Below are 12767 nucleotides of genomic sequence, written 5' to 3' on the forward strand. Positions count from 1 at the left end.
ATTTCTTTCTCTTCCTCAAAATGACCTCGAGGCTCCACTGGTCACTGCATCCGGACTCAGCAGGGCTCACTGTAACAAGGGGCTGCTTGTCGAGAGATTATATAAAAGAGTGTTTTTTGAGTAACAGCCTCCTCCTTGGCTTGATTAACCAAGGGAGGGGCTTCCTCTAAAAAAAACCACCCTCCCCCATCCTCAGCATCACCCATCAGCACCTTCCTGAAGAACCACAGATCTGACAGACTGCCTGGAGACTGTGGCAGCTGCATCCTGCAAGCAGAGCATGGACTGAGCGCTGGAGTCACCCCAAAGAGCACGCGAAGGTAGGGTCCCCATGGTCTCTCCCTCCCTCTCCCTCTCTCTTCCTGCAGTATCTCAGGGTCCCCTTGAAAAGTTGCTTGGCAAATATGTGGTTTCTGGAGTGTGAAACCACATATTTCTCAGGTGAGCATTTACAGCTCAATTCCAATATTGCTGAATATCCTTCTACGCTGTTTTCCAAGGATGTTGCCCAACGGCTTTCCAGGGCAGCAGCAGTCCCTCCTTTTTGAAAAGTGCCCTGGGAAATCACAATCCTTATTTTGTGTCTACTTTTGCCTCTTGGAGATGCTTTGTTAGAATTGTGTTAGGGTGAGATGTTAGCCTTCTTGTTCTTCAGGGTCCAGCTCCCAGCCCTCGCTCCTTCTCCTCTCTCTCTCTCTCTCTCTCTCTCAATCTCTGTGTGTGTGTGTGTGTGTGTGCATCTTGTCCGCATGTGCAGAGCACGCATTCTGCCATTGCCCATATGCAGCTGTAGAGCTACGCTTTGGACTGTTAATGAGATACGAAGGACAATTACACTTTTCTAGTATATGTTTAACTCCAAGGACAATCAGCCTGCTGACCTTTAAATCAGCAAAAGGCAGGCTACTGCAGAATAGAGCCCTCCACTTACTGGGGGTGGGTGGGTTCAGCAGTAATGCATCACAGGGTTACAAGCATTCCCCTGGTTTTCCTCTGTGCAGTCTTACAGGGCCATGCTTTTTAGTGACCCAAAATATTTTCTTCTTTTACTTTTTCCAAACACAAGTCTGATTTCATCAAGGGCTGGAAAAGCGTTTTACATTTCTAGAGGTCAGAGTCATACAAAATGGGCCGGGGTGAGGGACGACGACGACATATGAACATTTATAGGTGCTAGTATCACATTTTTAGGGACTGGGGTGGGGGTCCTTCCAGTCCTGCTCACAGCCTTCTGTAAGGGCACGGAACCACAGGCGGTTCTCACACAATAGGGTTGCAGTGGAAAACAATGAAGTTACACTGGTGTTTCCTCCCGCAAACATGTGATGTGTGGATGTCATACCACCAGAGTTTTAAACACCAAATTATATGTGCTTCTGAAGTTGTGTGTGCACACCTGTGCAGCATCTATACATTATGTCTTTGCTATGGGAACTCTGGTGTGATCCCAGCTGAACTGTCATGCTTGTCGCTGCCCAATGGTTTCTGCTTTACAGACTGGCAGCGCAGGATCTGGGCATCATTTAGATTGCCTCCTCATTCACTGGCACCCCTAAAAAATGTGGGGCTGTCATCAAGCACACAAACACACTCGCCAACACTGGAAGGATTGTATACAGAAGTTGGCCTTTAGAGACCAGGGGAGACATGATAGAGGTGTGCCAGTGTATCAGAGGCAGTGTGCCTACGTGCACCAGTTGCTGGGGAACATGGGTAGGAGGCTGCTGTTGCACCCATGTCCCGTTTGTGGGTTTCCTCGGGGCAGCCACTGTGTGAACAGAATGCTGGACTAGAGGGACCGGTGGTCTGATCCAGACTCAGGGCTCTTCTGATGTTCAGCATTTAAGGGGTTCAGCGGGCTCCCTCCCCAGGCCCCGCTGCCCCTGTATTTGGTTTCAAGAAACATTTTTTTTGCACGATGAGCCTTATGTCATATCCCTCCTCAGCTCCCAGGAATAGATAACGACATAAAATGGCTTGATATCTATGTAAAGATAATAGAGAGCTGCAACAGACCAAGAAACTGAGAGAAGTTGTTGGAACTGGCTGCCACAAGATGTGGGTGATTGCCACTCGCTGAGATGTCTTTAAGGAAGAATTGGACACATTCACGGAGAATAAGGCTGCTCATGTTGGCTGTATGAAGCATCCATGTTCAGAGATGTGAAGGCTTGGATAAAAATGGGAGGGAAGGAGGAAAATCCCACCCACCCCGGACACCGTTTTCTAGTTCTTTTCCATCTCTAGTCAGTGGCAGTGTATTTCTCAGTGCCAGTTACTGATAGACGCAAAATAAGGAAGGAATTGTGTTTCAGCCCCACTGTGGGCTGCGTCCCAGAGATATGCTGTGTTGGTTGCTGTAGGAATCAAGATACTCAGCTAGGTGGAACTTTCATTTGATCCAGAAGGGCTCTTTGGTTATTAGCAGGGCACTTTCCTGCTTTCAGTGTCTCACCCAGACTCACTTTGCTGCTGCTGCTGCTGCTGCTTTTCACTCCAGCCTCACTTTGGCAGCTCTTTCCTTGCCGCTGACCATCCTCCCGCACAGGTCTGCAAAGCCTGGTCGCCTGTGGTGCGCACGGCTTGCCTGCATACAGACGGGTAGTGAAGAGTTGCCAAAACTGGGTATTCTGCTGGTGTGTGCAGCCCGTCTGGCCAGTAAAATGGTTCATGGGCTAGTAATCTTTGTGGGCAGATTTAGCAAGCTGCCTTTGCTAACAACTTGTAACACTCATTGTTTATTTATTTATTTATTTATATCACCATCCGTGTACATGGTGCTGTACAGAGTAAAACAATAAAATAGCAAAACCCTGCCGCATAGGCTTACATTCCAATAGAATCATAATAAAACAATAAGAAGGGGAAGAGAATGCACCAAACAGGCACAGGGTAGAGTAAAACTAACAGTATAAAAGTCAGATCAAAATCAAGTTTTAAAAGCTTTAGAAAAAAGAAAAGTTTTTAGCTGAGCTTTAAAAGCTGCGATTGAACTTGTAGTTCGCAAATGTTCTGGAAGAGCGTTCCAGGCGTAAGGGGCAGCGGAAGAAAATGGACGAAGCCGAGCAAGGGAAGGAGAGACCCTTGGGCAGGTGAGAAACATGGCATCAGAGGAGTGAAGAGCACGAGCGGGGCAATAGTGTGAGATGAGAGAGGAAAGATAGGAAGGAGCTGGACTGTGAAAAGCTTTGTAGGTCAACAGGAGAAGTTTATATTGGACTGAGGTGAATTGGAAGCCAATGAAGAGATTTCAGAAGTGGAGTAACATGGTCAGAGCGGCGAGCCAAGAAGATGATCTTAGCAGCAGAGTGGTGAACAGAAACCAAAGAACTGATGTGAGAGGAAGGAAGGCCAGTGAGAAGAAGGTTGCAGTAGTCCAACCGAGAAATAACCAATGCATGAACAAGAGTCTTGGCAGAAGAGACAGACAAAAATGATCAAATCATTTGTTAACACTTGGTTAGCACTTGGCATAAAGTGATGTAAACATTCTAGAAACATTCTAGAAACACTGTAGAACCATGGAATGATAATAGTCCATGAATAATCTCACTACCTTCGTCCTTCAAGCCTTTCCTTGAAGAGTCATTTATCCCACAAAGGATTGCCTGAACCTTTCCACATTCACCTGCTTCTTCCAAGCAGCAGAACCTTCCCTCCCCGCCCTGATCTGTCTGTCGAGTGCAGATTGCAAGCACTCTTCGTGGAGGACAGCATTCCCTTCTAAATTTTGTACAGCACCTAGCGCACGGGCGCTGCTATTCAAACACAAAAAGGGAAAGAGAGGTCAGTTCAGAAAGTTCTGTGTGTCCAAATGGGGCTTCATTTCAGCTGGGCTGCCCAGAGTTCAGCCCCAGAGATGCATAACAGAGAGGCTTGTTAAAGACTAACATTTTTTGCCAGGGAAGATTTAAACCTGCTACTTTTTAAAGATCCTTGTGGGTTTTGCTGCAATGGACTAAGATGGCTCCTGCCCGCCCCCAGATAATGTACTCATGAGAATTCTTTTGAACATGTGGAGAGTGCTTTCCCTTCACCAATCAGTAACCACAACCATCTCTATGTCTGGGATTATGAGGAGGGGGGACTTCCAAATCAGAAATATGCCTTGCAGGAATGTCTGACTTCCTGAAATGCAAACAATGTCCTGCCCAAAGAGACAGAGAAAACTGAGCAGTGTGAAGTGTCGTAGCTGATGGGCTTTTCCTTTGCTGCTGCTTGGGCTGTCTGTGTGTTTCACACAAGAAAAGGCTGTTTCCTGCATTTCCATCCTGGTGTGTAATTTCCTTGTCTCCCGCAACTGCTATGTAGCCTGGGGGTGGGTGGGCATGACTCAGGGCCTCCTGAAATGTCAGCCGTGCGGGAAGGAGAAGCACAGCCTGGGCTCCTTCCAGGGGGTCAGCCTCACACCCTTCCCCCACCCCTGGGCACAGCCGGAGCAGGAAGAACCACCGGGACGTCCCATTAGAGTGTGTGTGTATGTGTGTGTGTGGCACATGTGGCTCTCCAGATATCGCTGGACTGCAACTCCTCGATGGCGCACAGCAGGGAAAAAGCTCCCAAGAGCGTCACACGGACTGTTTGCCTACATGGGTTAATGTTAACGTGAGAAAAAGTGGGAAGAGAGATCCTTTTAAACTGGATTCTCGCCCATGTATGTGTGACAGCTGCAGAATGGACACAGCTGGGCCACCTTGAGGGGATTTCACCCTTAAAGGTGATCTAAAAATAATTTTAAACACATGAAGAGCGCGAAAGGCATTCATTTTTATGTGCCATGGGTACAGAAACCCTCAGTCTTGGATCTGGGGGGTTTGGTTGTAACCCAGCCGCTGTGCTGGAACCACCTGAGCGTCACTTTCAGGATCAGATCTCCACCCGTTAACTGGGAATGTTAATGATCTACCTTACAAGGTTGGGGAGGTACGGAATGACCACATAAGACACTTATTGAGGTCTGCTGGAGACATGAAGCAATACACACCTGGTGATGGCAGGCGTGGGTCCGTTCTACCACACCTAAGTTTGTCTGACGGCATTCGTAAGCGAGTACCAACTGGGTCAGGCTGTATCCGGCCCAAAGCCCATCCATCCCAGCGCTCTCAACCTTGAGTCCCTGGAGTGCTCACGAGCTGGCTACAGTGGAGATAGCTATCCCTTCAATGTTACTTTGGGGATTTGTGGGATTCACAACCACAAGATGAAGTGATGACCCCCGACATAACACAGCTTTAAAAGAGGATGAGGCCCTCTTGGTTTAGAGACACGGAGCCTACAAAAGACCATGGGTTATGTGAAGGTTGTTTAACCTCCAAATAACCCACCCCCATTGGGTTCAGACAACACAATGACCCCCACGTGGGGATTGAATATGCACAATGCTGACCAGCGCATGCTGCAGTTCACTGTAGCTTAAACAAGCCATGCTGGGGTGTTTGACTGTCTGAACTGGCCCACTCTGCCTCTAAATGCCAGTTGGCGTGGAGGAGGGCATAAACGTTCTTCGTACTTGTGATGTGAGTTCTGCTTCCTTTCATGTGCCCTGGTCAGTTTCCCTGCTCTGCCTCCATTCCATGGCTTGGTCACAAACAAAGCCTGTTTTATTCTCTCAAATATCAGAGTGCAGCACCAGAGCCACAGGTGAGCCTTGTGATACCGTAAAGGACAGCAAGCAGGACAGGCGCCGGACGGAGCGCATGTTCTTGTAACATGCCCAGCTCCCCCCCCATACACCTGTATTTTAACTGCCAGGGCCTGTCAAAGGGAGGTGCGGCACCAGGTGCCCATCGCCCTGCCCTGCCTGGTAGGAACTAGATCCAGTTGGACCCGGCCCCTCCGGGTCTCTCCACCTGGCCCTACAGGCTGCTTTGACCCAGTCGTTGGATCAGCTTCATTTTCTTTACTTTTTCTACTGACAGGACAATAATTTGTGTCCAGCTGGGCTCCCTTGTCTTCCTTTCAGGGATTGTGTTTCTAGTGTTCTCCCTGCAACTCCCTTCCTGGGAAGTGGGCCGGTTAAAGAGAAAGCAGTCACATGGCAGGGGTGGTACAAGTCTTGCAGGTACAGCTACCATCAGCTGGTCATTGGAGAGAAACACACACCCATGCACACCTACACACACCCCTGGTGGATCAGCTGGTGGGAGGGGGGAGCCACAGCGAGAAAGCCTCTCTCCTTCCGCGACAGAAGCAGGAGATTCAGGTAGGGTGTCTTGAACGCTGCGGCCATCGCTCAGCCCAGCTCCCTCCCTCTCCCGAAGCATCTTTTCCGGGGGGGGGGGAGTTTCCTGCCCCTGTGCTGCCGTGCAAGGGTCAAGCTGCCTGCCTGAACTGCTTGCCCTCTCTTTGGGGCGGCCTCCCTCCTGCTCCCTGGTGTGCCTGAGTCAGGAAACGCCCCTCTGCACCCAAACGCTTGCTACTAACCATTTATATAGCAGCTTTTAAATGGTTTTGCGAACTAATAAAACGCCTCACTCCGCTAGCAACCCCATTAGCTTGGTCACTTTTCTACACCACCCGGAGATGGTTCTCGGAGGGAGCTGCCCGTTTGCTTGCCCAAGGCTGCCCAGACCGTCCATCGCAGATGTGGGGCAGAGCCGGTGTGCTGGAAGACCTGGATGGGGGCAGCAGGCATGTGGGGATGGAGAGGGGTCCCTTCCTGAGCTGCTTGGTCCCTCTCGGGCCAGTCGAGCCCTGCGGGTTGCTCCCCTCAGCTGGACGCACATGTGTGCGTTACGGATGGGGTCTGTTAGGAAAACGGTCCCCCCTCAGCCCACAGCCTCTCCCCTCCCCTCCCATGGTGCACTTTGCTCTGGGTGAAAAGGAATTTTCCAGCCCTCACCACGCCAGGGCACCCTGGAGCTCACCCCTCCTCCTGTTTCCTTTGAACCCAATGGCAAAACCAAACACTCACATTTTGAATGTGGAGGCCGACCTTCAAAAGAAACCAATCCCCAGCTCGAGATGGAAGTAAGATTTTGATTTCAAAAGCGGATGGGGGTGGAGGAGGTGAGTTTTTGAAATTTCTTCAGATCTGAGTTTGGTTCTGCTCCGCCCTGAAACCGGGCTCAGGGGAAATGAGAGCCAAGGCCTCCCCATAGCTCCCTTCTCGTGCCCTTCTAGCAGAACCTGACCCAGGGCCCTTTCTGTCCCCAGGTCCCGAGAAACAGCGGCTGCCATGCCAGTCCTTAAGAACCCCTACAAGCCCAAGATGGCCAACGGAGACGCTGGTGGCAACGGCGGGACGCTGATTCTGGAAAACGCGAGCCCGGGCGCCAACCCCTTCGAAGAAGACCTCGAAGAGAATGAGCGAGACTCGTTCCTGGGAAGCGCCTCCCCCGACAGCAGCAGAAACCCTTCCCCGGAGGCTGGGAGAGGGGGTTTTGAGCGGGGCCTTTTCAACGGTAGCCCCGACGGGCATTACAGGCGCCGGGCGACCCTGGAGAGGCTGGTGGGGCTATCCCCGTTCCGCCTGGGCAAGAAGGGCGGCGACAAGAAGTCCCCCAGCGGCGAGAAGGGCTCCGACAGGAAGTCCTTCCTGGGGAGGATGATGATGCCCTTGACGGACGGCAATGGGGGCCAGAGGAAGAAGCGCCGCTGCTCGGAGGACTTCAGCCTGCTGCAGCGCTTCAACGGGCGCCGCAAGGAGAGCCTCTACAGCCTGGACTGCGGCCTGGCTGAGAAGGAGAACGGCGGGGCGGACACCGTGAAGCGCATGCCCTTCCTCAAGATTGGGCTGGCGGGGAAGGTGCGCAGGGCATCGCTGGTGGAGAAGCTCAACCAGGTGGAGGCCGTGGTGCCCGTGGTGGAGGAAGCGGAGGCCAAGCCCAAGGAGCCGCTCTCAGGTGAGTCTGGGACTGGTCCTAGCCAGAAGGCCGGCCGGCCGGCCAGCACAACCGCTGCCTTTTAGGGCAACGCCTTACTAGGCTGCTCACCTGCATGCAAGTCCTTGTTGCCGACGGCCCTTAGCCCAGCGCTTTGATACAAGGCAGCTTACAAGGAGCATAAAGAATTAAAAACACAATATCCATAACAATACAGCACCGTCTCCTTCCTAATATTATGTTGGCCCACTTACGTTGCCTCTGCTTAATCACAAGGTGTATTTGCATCTCACTTTACGAACAGTTTACTCCCATTTACCGCCTGGGAACTGCAGTAATTTAACGCTCACAGGCCGGCTGCCCCTCTTTGCTGGGACCTGTCCCGATTTTCACCTTGTTGACATTTTGTTACTGTGAGATGGGGGAGTTCTCATTCTCCAGGGTTCAGCTGCTTCACCAGCAGAGGCTGCAGAACAGCCTTCCCAAACTGGTGCCCTCCATCTGAGTGGGAATGAGGAGGGCCAGGATCTCTTCTCGATCCTCCCAGAGTGCAGGACACGGAGTCATGGGCTCAAGTGACAGGAAGCCAGATTCCGGCAGGACATCAGGAAAAACCTCCTGACTGTAAGAGCAGTATGACAATGGAACCAATAACCTAGTGAGGTGGTGGGCTCTCCCACACGAGAGGCCTTCAAGAGGCAGCTGCCAGGGATGCTTTAAGGTGGATTCCTGCATTGAGCAGGGGGTTGGACTTGATGGTCTTATAGGCCCCTTCCAACTCTACTATTCTATGGTTCTATGGGTGTTGCAGTCTAACACATCTGGACAGCACCAAACCAGGGGAGGCTGCTCTAGACGTTATGTTGCCGTGTGGATGTGTAGGAGCAAGTTCAGTGCTTGCGTGTGAACACCAAGGCACCCTGGAGGCCACAGCCTTTCTCAGCAGACAATGAAAATGCCAGGTTATATTTTGAACGGCAGTACCATATCGTCAGGCAGGTATGCTTTTGTACCGTATCTTTAACAGAAAGAACCAATGCCGTTTTAGCTTTTAAATCCGTGGAGGACAGGTTGTGGTGGAGTAAACAGGCAGCGCATACCATGGGCAGCATAGAGTTTTCAACAATTTGTAATACGAGGCTGGGCCTCAGGTGGCAAATGTTAGTGTGAGAATGGGGGCATTGCAGACGTGTCTCCTTTTTTCAAAATACTGTGAAATACTAGAGGGCAGGACACCGCTGGTAGACTTGTGCGACCTCGCTGTTGAAGGGTGCGCTGGAATAGCGAGGAGATGTGCGCTGCAAATTTGAAATGGTTTCCACAGGACCCACCTGGGCACAGCACCCCACAGGAACGGTTCTATTCCCTGAGAATCAGCCGCTCTCTTATCTAATGCTTAATGTTCGGCTGTTGAAAGCCGTGCTGTGATAAGGAATCCTTGGCTGTCTGCAAAGTCCTTCCCAAGGGACCGAAACAAGACTCCTGATTTTCATTGACCTCCAGGACTCGCCTGTTTACTCAGGTTATGACTGAGTGGGGCTAATGAGCGGGGCGGGGGCGGGGGCTGTTTTGTCCTCCGCTCATTGTTCCAGCCTGATTGCCCCCCTCCTGATTGCAGGAGCCTCCGTGAAAAGTGGCCCGTTGACCTTGCTGGAGAATGTGCCCAGGGGGAAGGAAAGGACCGCCTCACAGAGTTCTGGGGGAAGCAGCGCAAACTGGGAAATATGCAAAACTAATTCAACTTTGGTTCAGAAGCCTGGAACGCACCTTCCTTCCTCTCCTAGCGTTTCAGCGCCTGGAACAATTCATCAATGATAGCCTCATCATCACCCTAGATTAAAGAAATGCAGCAGCCACCCACAGATCTACCCCACCCCACCCCACCCCACCCCACCCCACCCCAGCTCTTCTGGAACAATGTCCCACCCCTCTGCTCTTCTGGCCCTGCGTCTTGCCTTCTACGGATGAACAAATTCGTTGGCAAGACCAGCGATGCTTCATCTGAAAGCTGAGAAGAAAGCAAAGGCGCCGTAACTCCATGGCGAAGCGCCTGCTTTGTGTGCCGAAGCGCCTCGTTTCGGTCCCCAGGAAGCCTCTCCAGGTAGGGCTGGGGACGAAAGACCCGTCTGCTGGTCCAGGGAGGCAATACGACGCTTCCCTCTCGCATCCCCTTCCTCTCTATTCCCAGTGGTTGTAGTTAAAAATATTAACCTTTTCTCTTTCTTTCTAATTTCCCCTCTGGCCTTCTCATCCTCTCCGGGCTGCTCACCTCAATTGCACCGGTTCTTCCCCACTCCACACGCCGAGGCTCTCCAGTCCCTGCTACCACTGCCTGCTTGTTCTTCCCAGGTGGAGGAAGGCGAGGGGTCCGTTGCCATGGTCGGAAGGGGCAGCGGCAGCAGCCCCCAGCGCTTCCCCTTGACCTTGGCCTCAGCCCGCTTGCCCTTTTCATCTCCTTTCTTGCCATTCTCAGCCCTCCTTCCCTCGCACTTGGCTGGCTGCGACGTCTTTCCTTCTCGTTCCTTGCTTCCCCTCCAAGGTAAGGGCACCAGAAGAGCCCTGAGTCTGGATCAGACCACGGGGCCCACCTAGTCCAGCACTCTGTTCCCATAGTGCCCCACCAGCTGCTCGTCTAGAGGGCACCTGGTTGGGGAAGGCCAGTTTAAATTATTTATTTATTTATTGCATTTTTATACCGCCCAATAGCCGAAGCGGTCTGGGCGGTTCACAGAAATTAAAACCATAATAAAACAACCAATAGTCTAAAAACACAAATACAAAATACGGTATAAAAAGCACAACCATAGATACATAGAATCATAGAATAGCAGAGTTGGAAGGGGCCTACAAGGCCATCGAGTCCAACCCCCGCTCAATGCAGGAATCCGCCCTACAGCATCCCTGACAGGTGGTTGTCCAGCTGCCTCTTGAAGGCCTCCAGGGTGGGAGAGCCCACCACCTCCCTAGGTAACTGGTTCTATGGATAAAACCACACAGCAGAAATTGATATAAGATTCAAATACAGAATTAGAACAGTAAAATTTAAATTTAAGTTAAAATTAAGTGTTTAAATACTGAGAAAATAAAAAGGTCTTAAGCTGGCAACGAAAGGAGTACAGTGTAGGCGCCAGGTGGACCTCTCTGGGGCGCTCGTTCCACAGCTGGGGTGCCACAGCGGAGAAGGCCCTGCTCCTAGTAGCCACCTGCCTCACTTCCTTTGGCAGGGGCTCACGGAGAAGGGCCCCTGTGGATGATCTTGAGGTCTGGGCAGGTACATATGGGAGGAGGCGTTCCTTCAAATAACCTGGCCCCAAGCCATTTAGGGCTTTGTATGTTAGTACCAGCACTTTGAATCGGGCCCGGACGTGTGCAGAACCTTTAGGGGTCAGGATTACCAACATATTGTAGCTTGGAACTCTGGTGGCCTAGTGAGGAAGCCTTTGGAGAAGGCATCTCAACCTTTTAGAATGGGTTGGAGTGTGTGTGTGTGAACGGCACAAAAGCCAGGACAACCTCCAATGATCAGTCATTCTTAACCCCGATTTGACAGGCCTGGACAGACCCATGCTAACAACTTTTTGACTGGGGGAAGATACTGCGCAGAACGCAGCACTTGCCGGCCCCCGAGGGCCAGCAGTCCCCTATCGGCAGGGGTCGCCCAGGTGCCTCTCGTGCGTGGCAGCCGTTCCGTGCAGAGATGGTCCCTGGGCCCAGCTGCCTTTCCACACAGGGCAGTGGAAGGCCACTTTATAAATACACAGAGGAGGCCGTTAACGGAAGCAATAAGTTAAACAACATGTTTGTAGGACCGGGAGAGCTGAGGACTCTGGCCAAGAGCCCGTTTTCTCATTCCCGTCGCCTCCACTTGGCTGCACGCATCGCTGGAACAACAGACTCAACACCCAAAGAGCCAACACACGCACACGCCTCCACCCAGCGCACGAAGCCTTTGCTTCTCCAGGTGGCACCAGCAGTTGATGTGGCTCCAATCAGGAGAGGTGCTGGGGCCAGGGGAAGCCTGCCTGGAAGCATTCGCCTGCGGAATGGGAGCTGGGCACGGTCAGGATGAGTCCTCGAGGGGCCGGGGCTTCCTAGAAACCGCTCACCGTTCTTAGAACGAAGCATCTCATGCCTTGTATGAAGGAACAAGGCTGTATCGTCCGTGTGCGGAGTCAATGGGTCATCACCAGATAATAGCGCAAATGGCAGTTCAGCAGTCGCTTCAGTTACGTGTCTGCCTGCATGATGCCCTGGCAATGTCATTCCAGGAGTCGTGGTGGGGCACTGCCAGGGCTGGGCAGCAACAGGTCGCCGCCCTCCAGGGAGGGGCTGCTGTGCCCAGGAGCTCCCGGAGCTGTTGGTCAGGTTCAGGGCGTTGGGCCAGAGGGAGCTGCCCCAAACTGAGCCATTCGCTGGCTGTGTGTGTGCGTGTGCGTGTGCGCGTGCAGGTCCAAGCAAAGATCAGTCCATGGCTGGAGGGTGCAGGCAGGTATCTGGCAAACAGAAAGGGAGACGGGCAATCTGGAGGCAAATGCAAAAGGGCTGGCCGGCCAGATAGTCCAGGTCAGAACCAGACGGTCGCCAAGTAACAGCTCTGACCCCGAAGCCTCTATTGCAGGGGAGAGCAGCCTCCGGCCTGCGGGTCGAACACAGCTTGTGAAGGCAGCCCATCTGGCCCGTCGAGGCTTGGACTCCTCCGCGGGCCCTACGCCGCCCCTTCACCAAGCTCTGCCCCCCTGCCATGGAGGTGGGGAGCGGAACCCCCTTGTTATTATTGCCAATCACAAATCAGAGATCACAAGGGGGCTGGAGGGAGGGCAGCGTCACCTGGCTGGCCTGCATCCTCTCCCCAGTGGCAGGGGAAGATGGTTTCCGGTGCCTGCATCAGGGCCACCCAGTGGGCTGTCCGTGGCTGGAGTCCGATGCAGGACGCACCACTTCTTT

General features: G+C 52.5%; 1 protein-coding gene across 1 annotated transcript in view; it reads left to right on the forward strand.

Annotated features, from left to right (window-relative positions):
* The first annotated feature begins 267 nt into the window (after window positions 1-267).
* EXOC3L2 (exocyst complex component 3 like 2) overlaps window positions 268-12767 on the forward strand; it is a 33050-nt gene continuing 20550 nt past the window's right edge. Inside the window, exons 1-2 of the mRNA XM_063139699.1 lie at window positions 268-320; window positions 7156-7844. Of these exons, the coding sequence (XP_062995769.1) occupies window positions 7178-7844 (667 nt within the window). The 5' untranslated portion in view covers window positions 268-320; window positions 7156-7177. The remainder of the gene's footprint in view (window positions 321-7155; window positions 7845-12767) is intronic.

The sequence above is a fragment of the Elgaria multicarinata genome, chromosome 13 (genome assembly GCF_023053635.1).
Source record: "Elgaria multicarinata webbii isolate HBS135686 ecotype San Diego chromosome 13, rElgMul1.1.pri, whole genome shotgun sequence".
Classification (NCBI taxonomy): domain Eukaryota; kingdom Metazoa; phylum Chordata; class Lepidosauria; order Squamata; family Anguidae; genus Elgaria; species Elgaria multicarinata.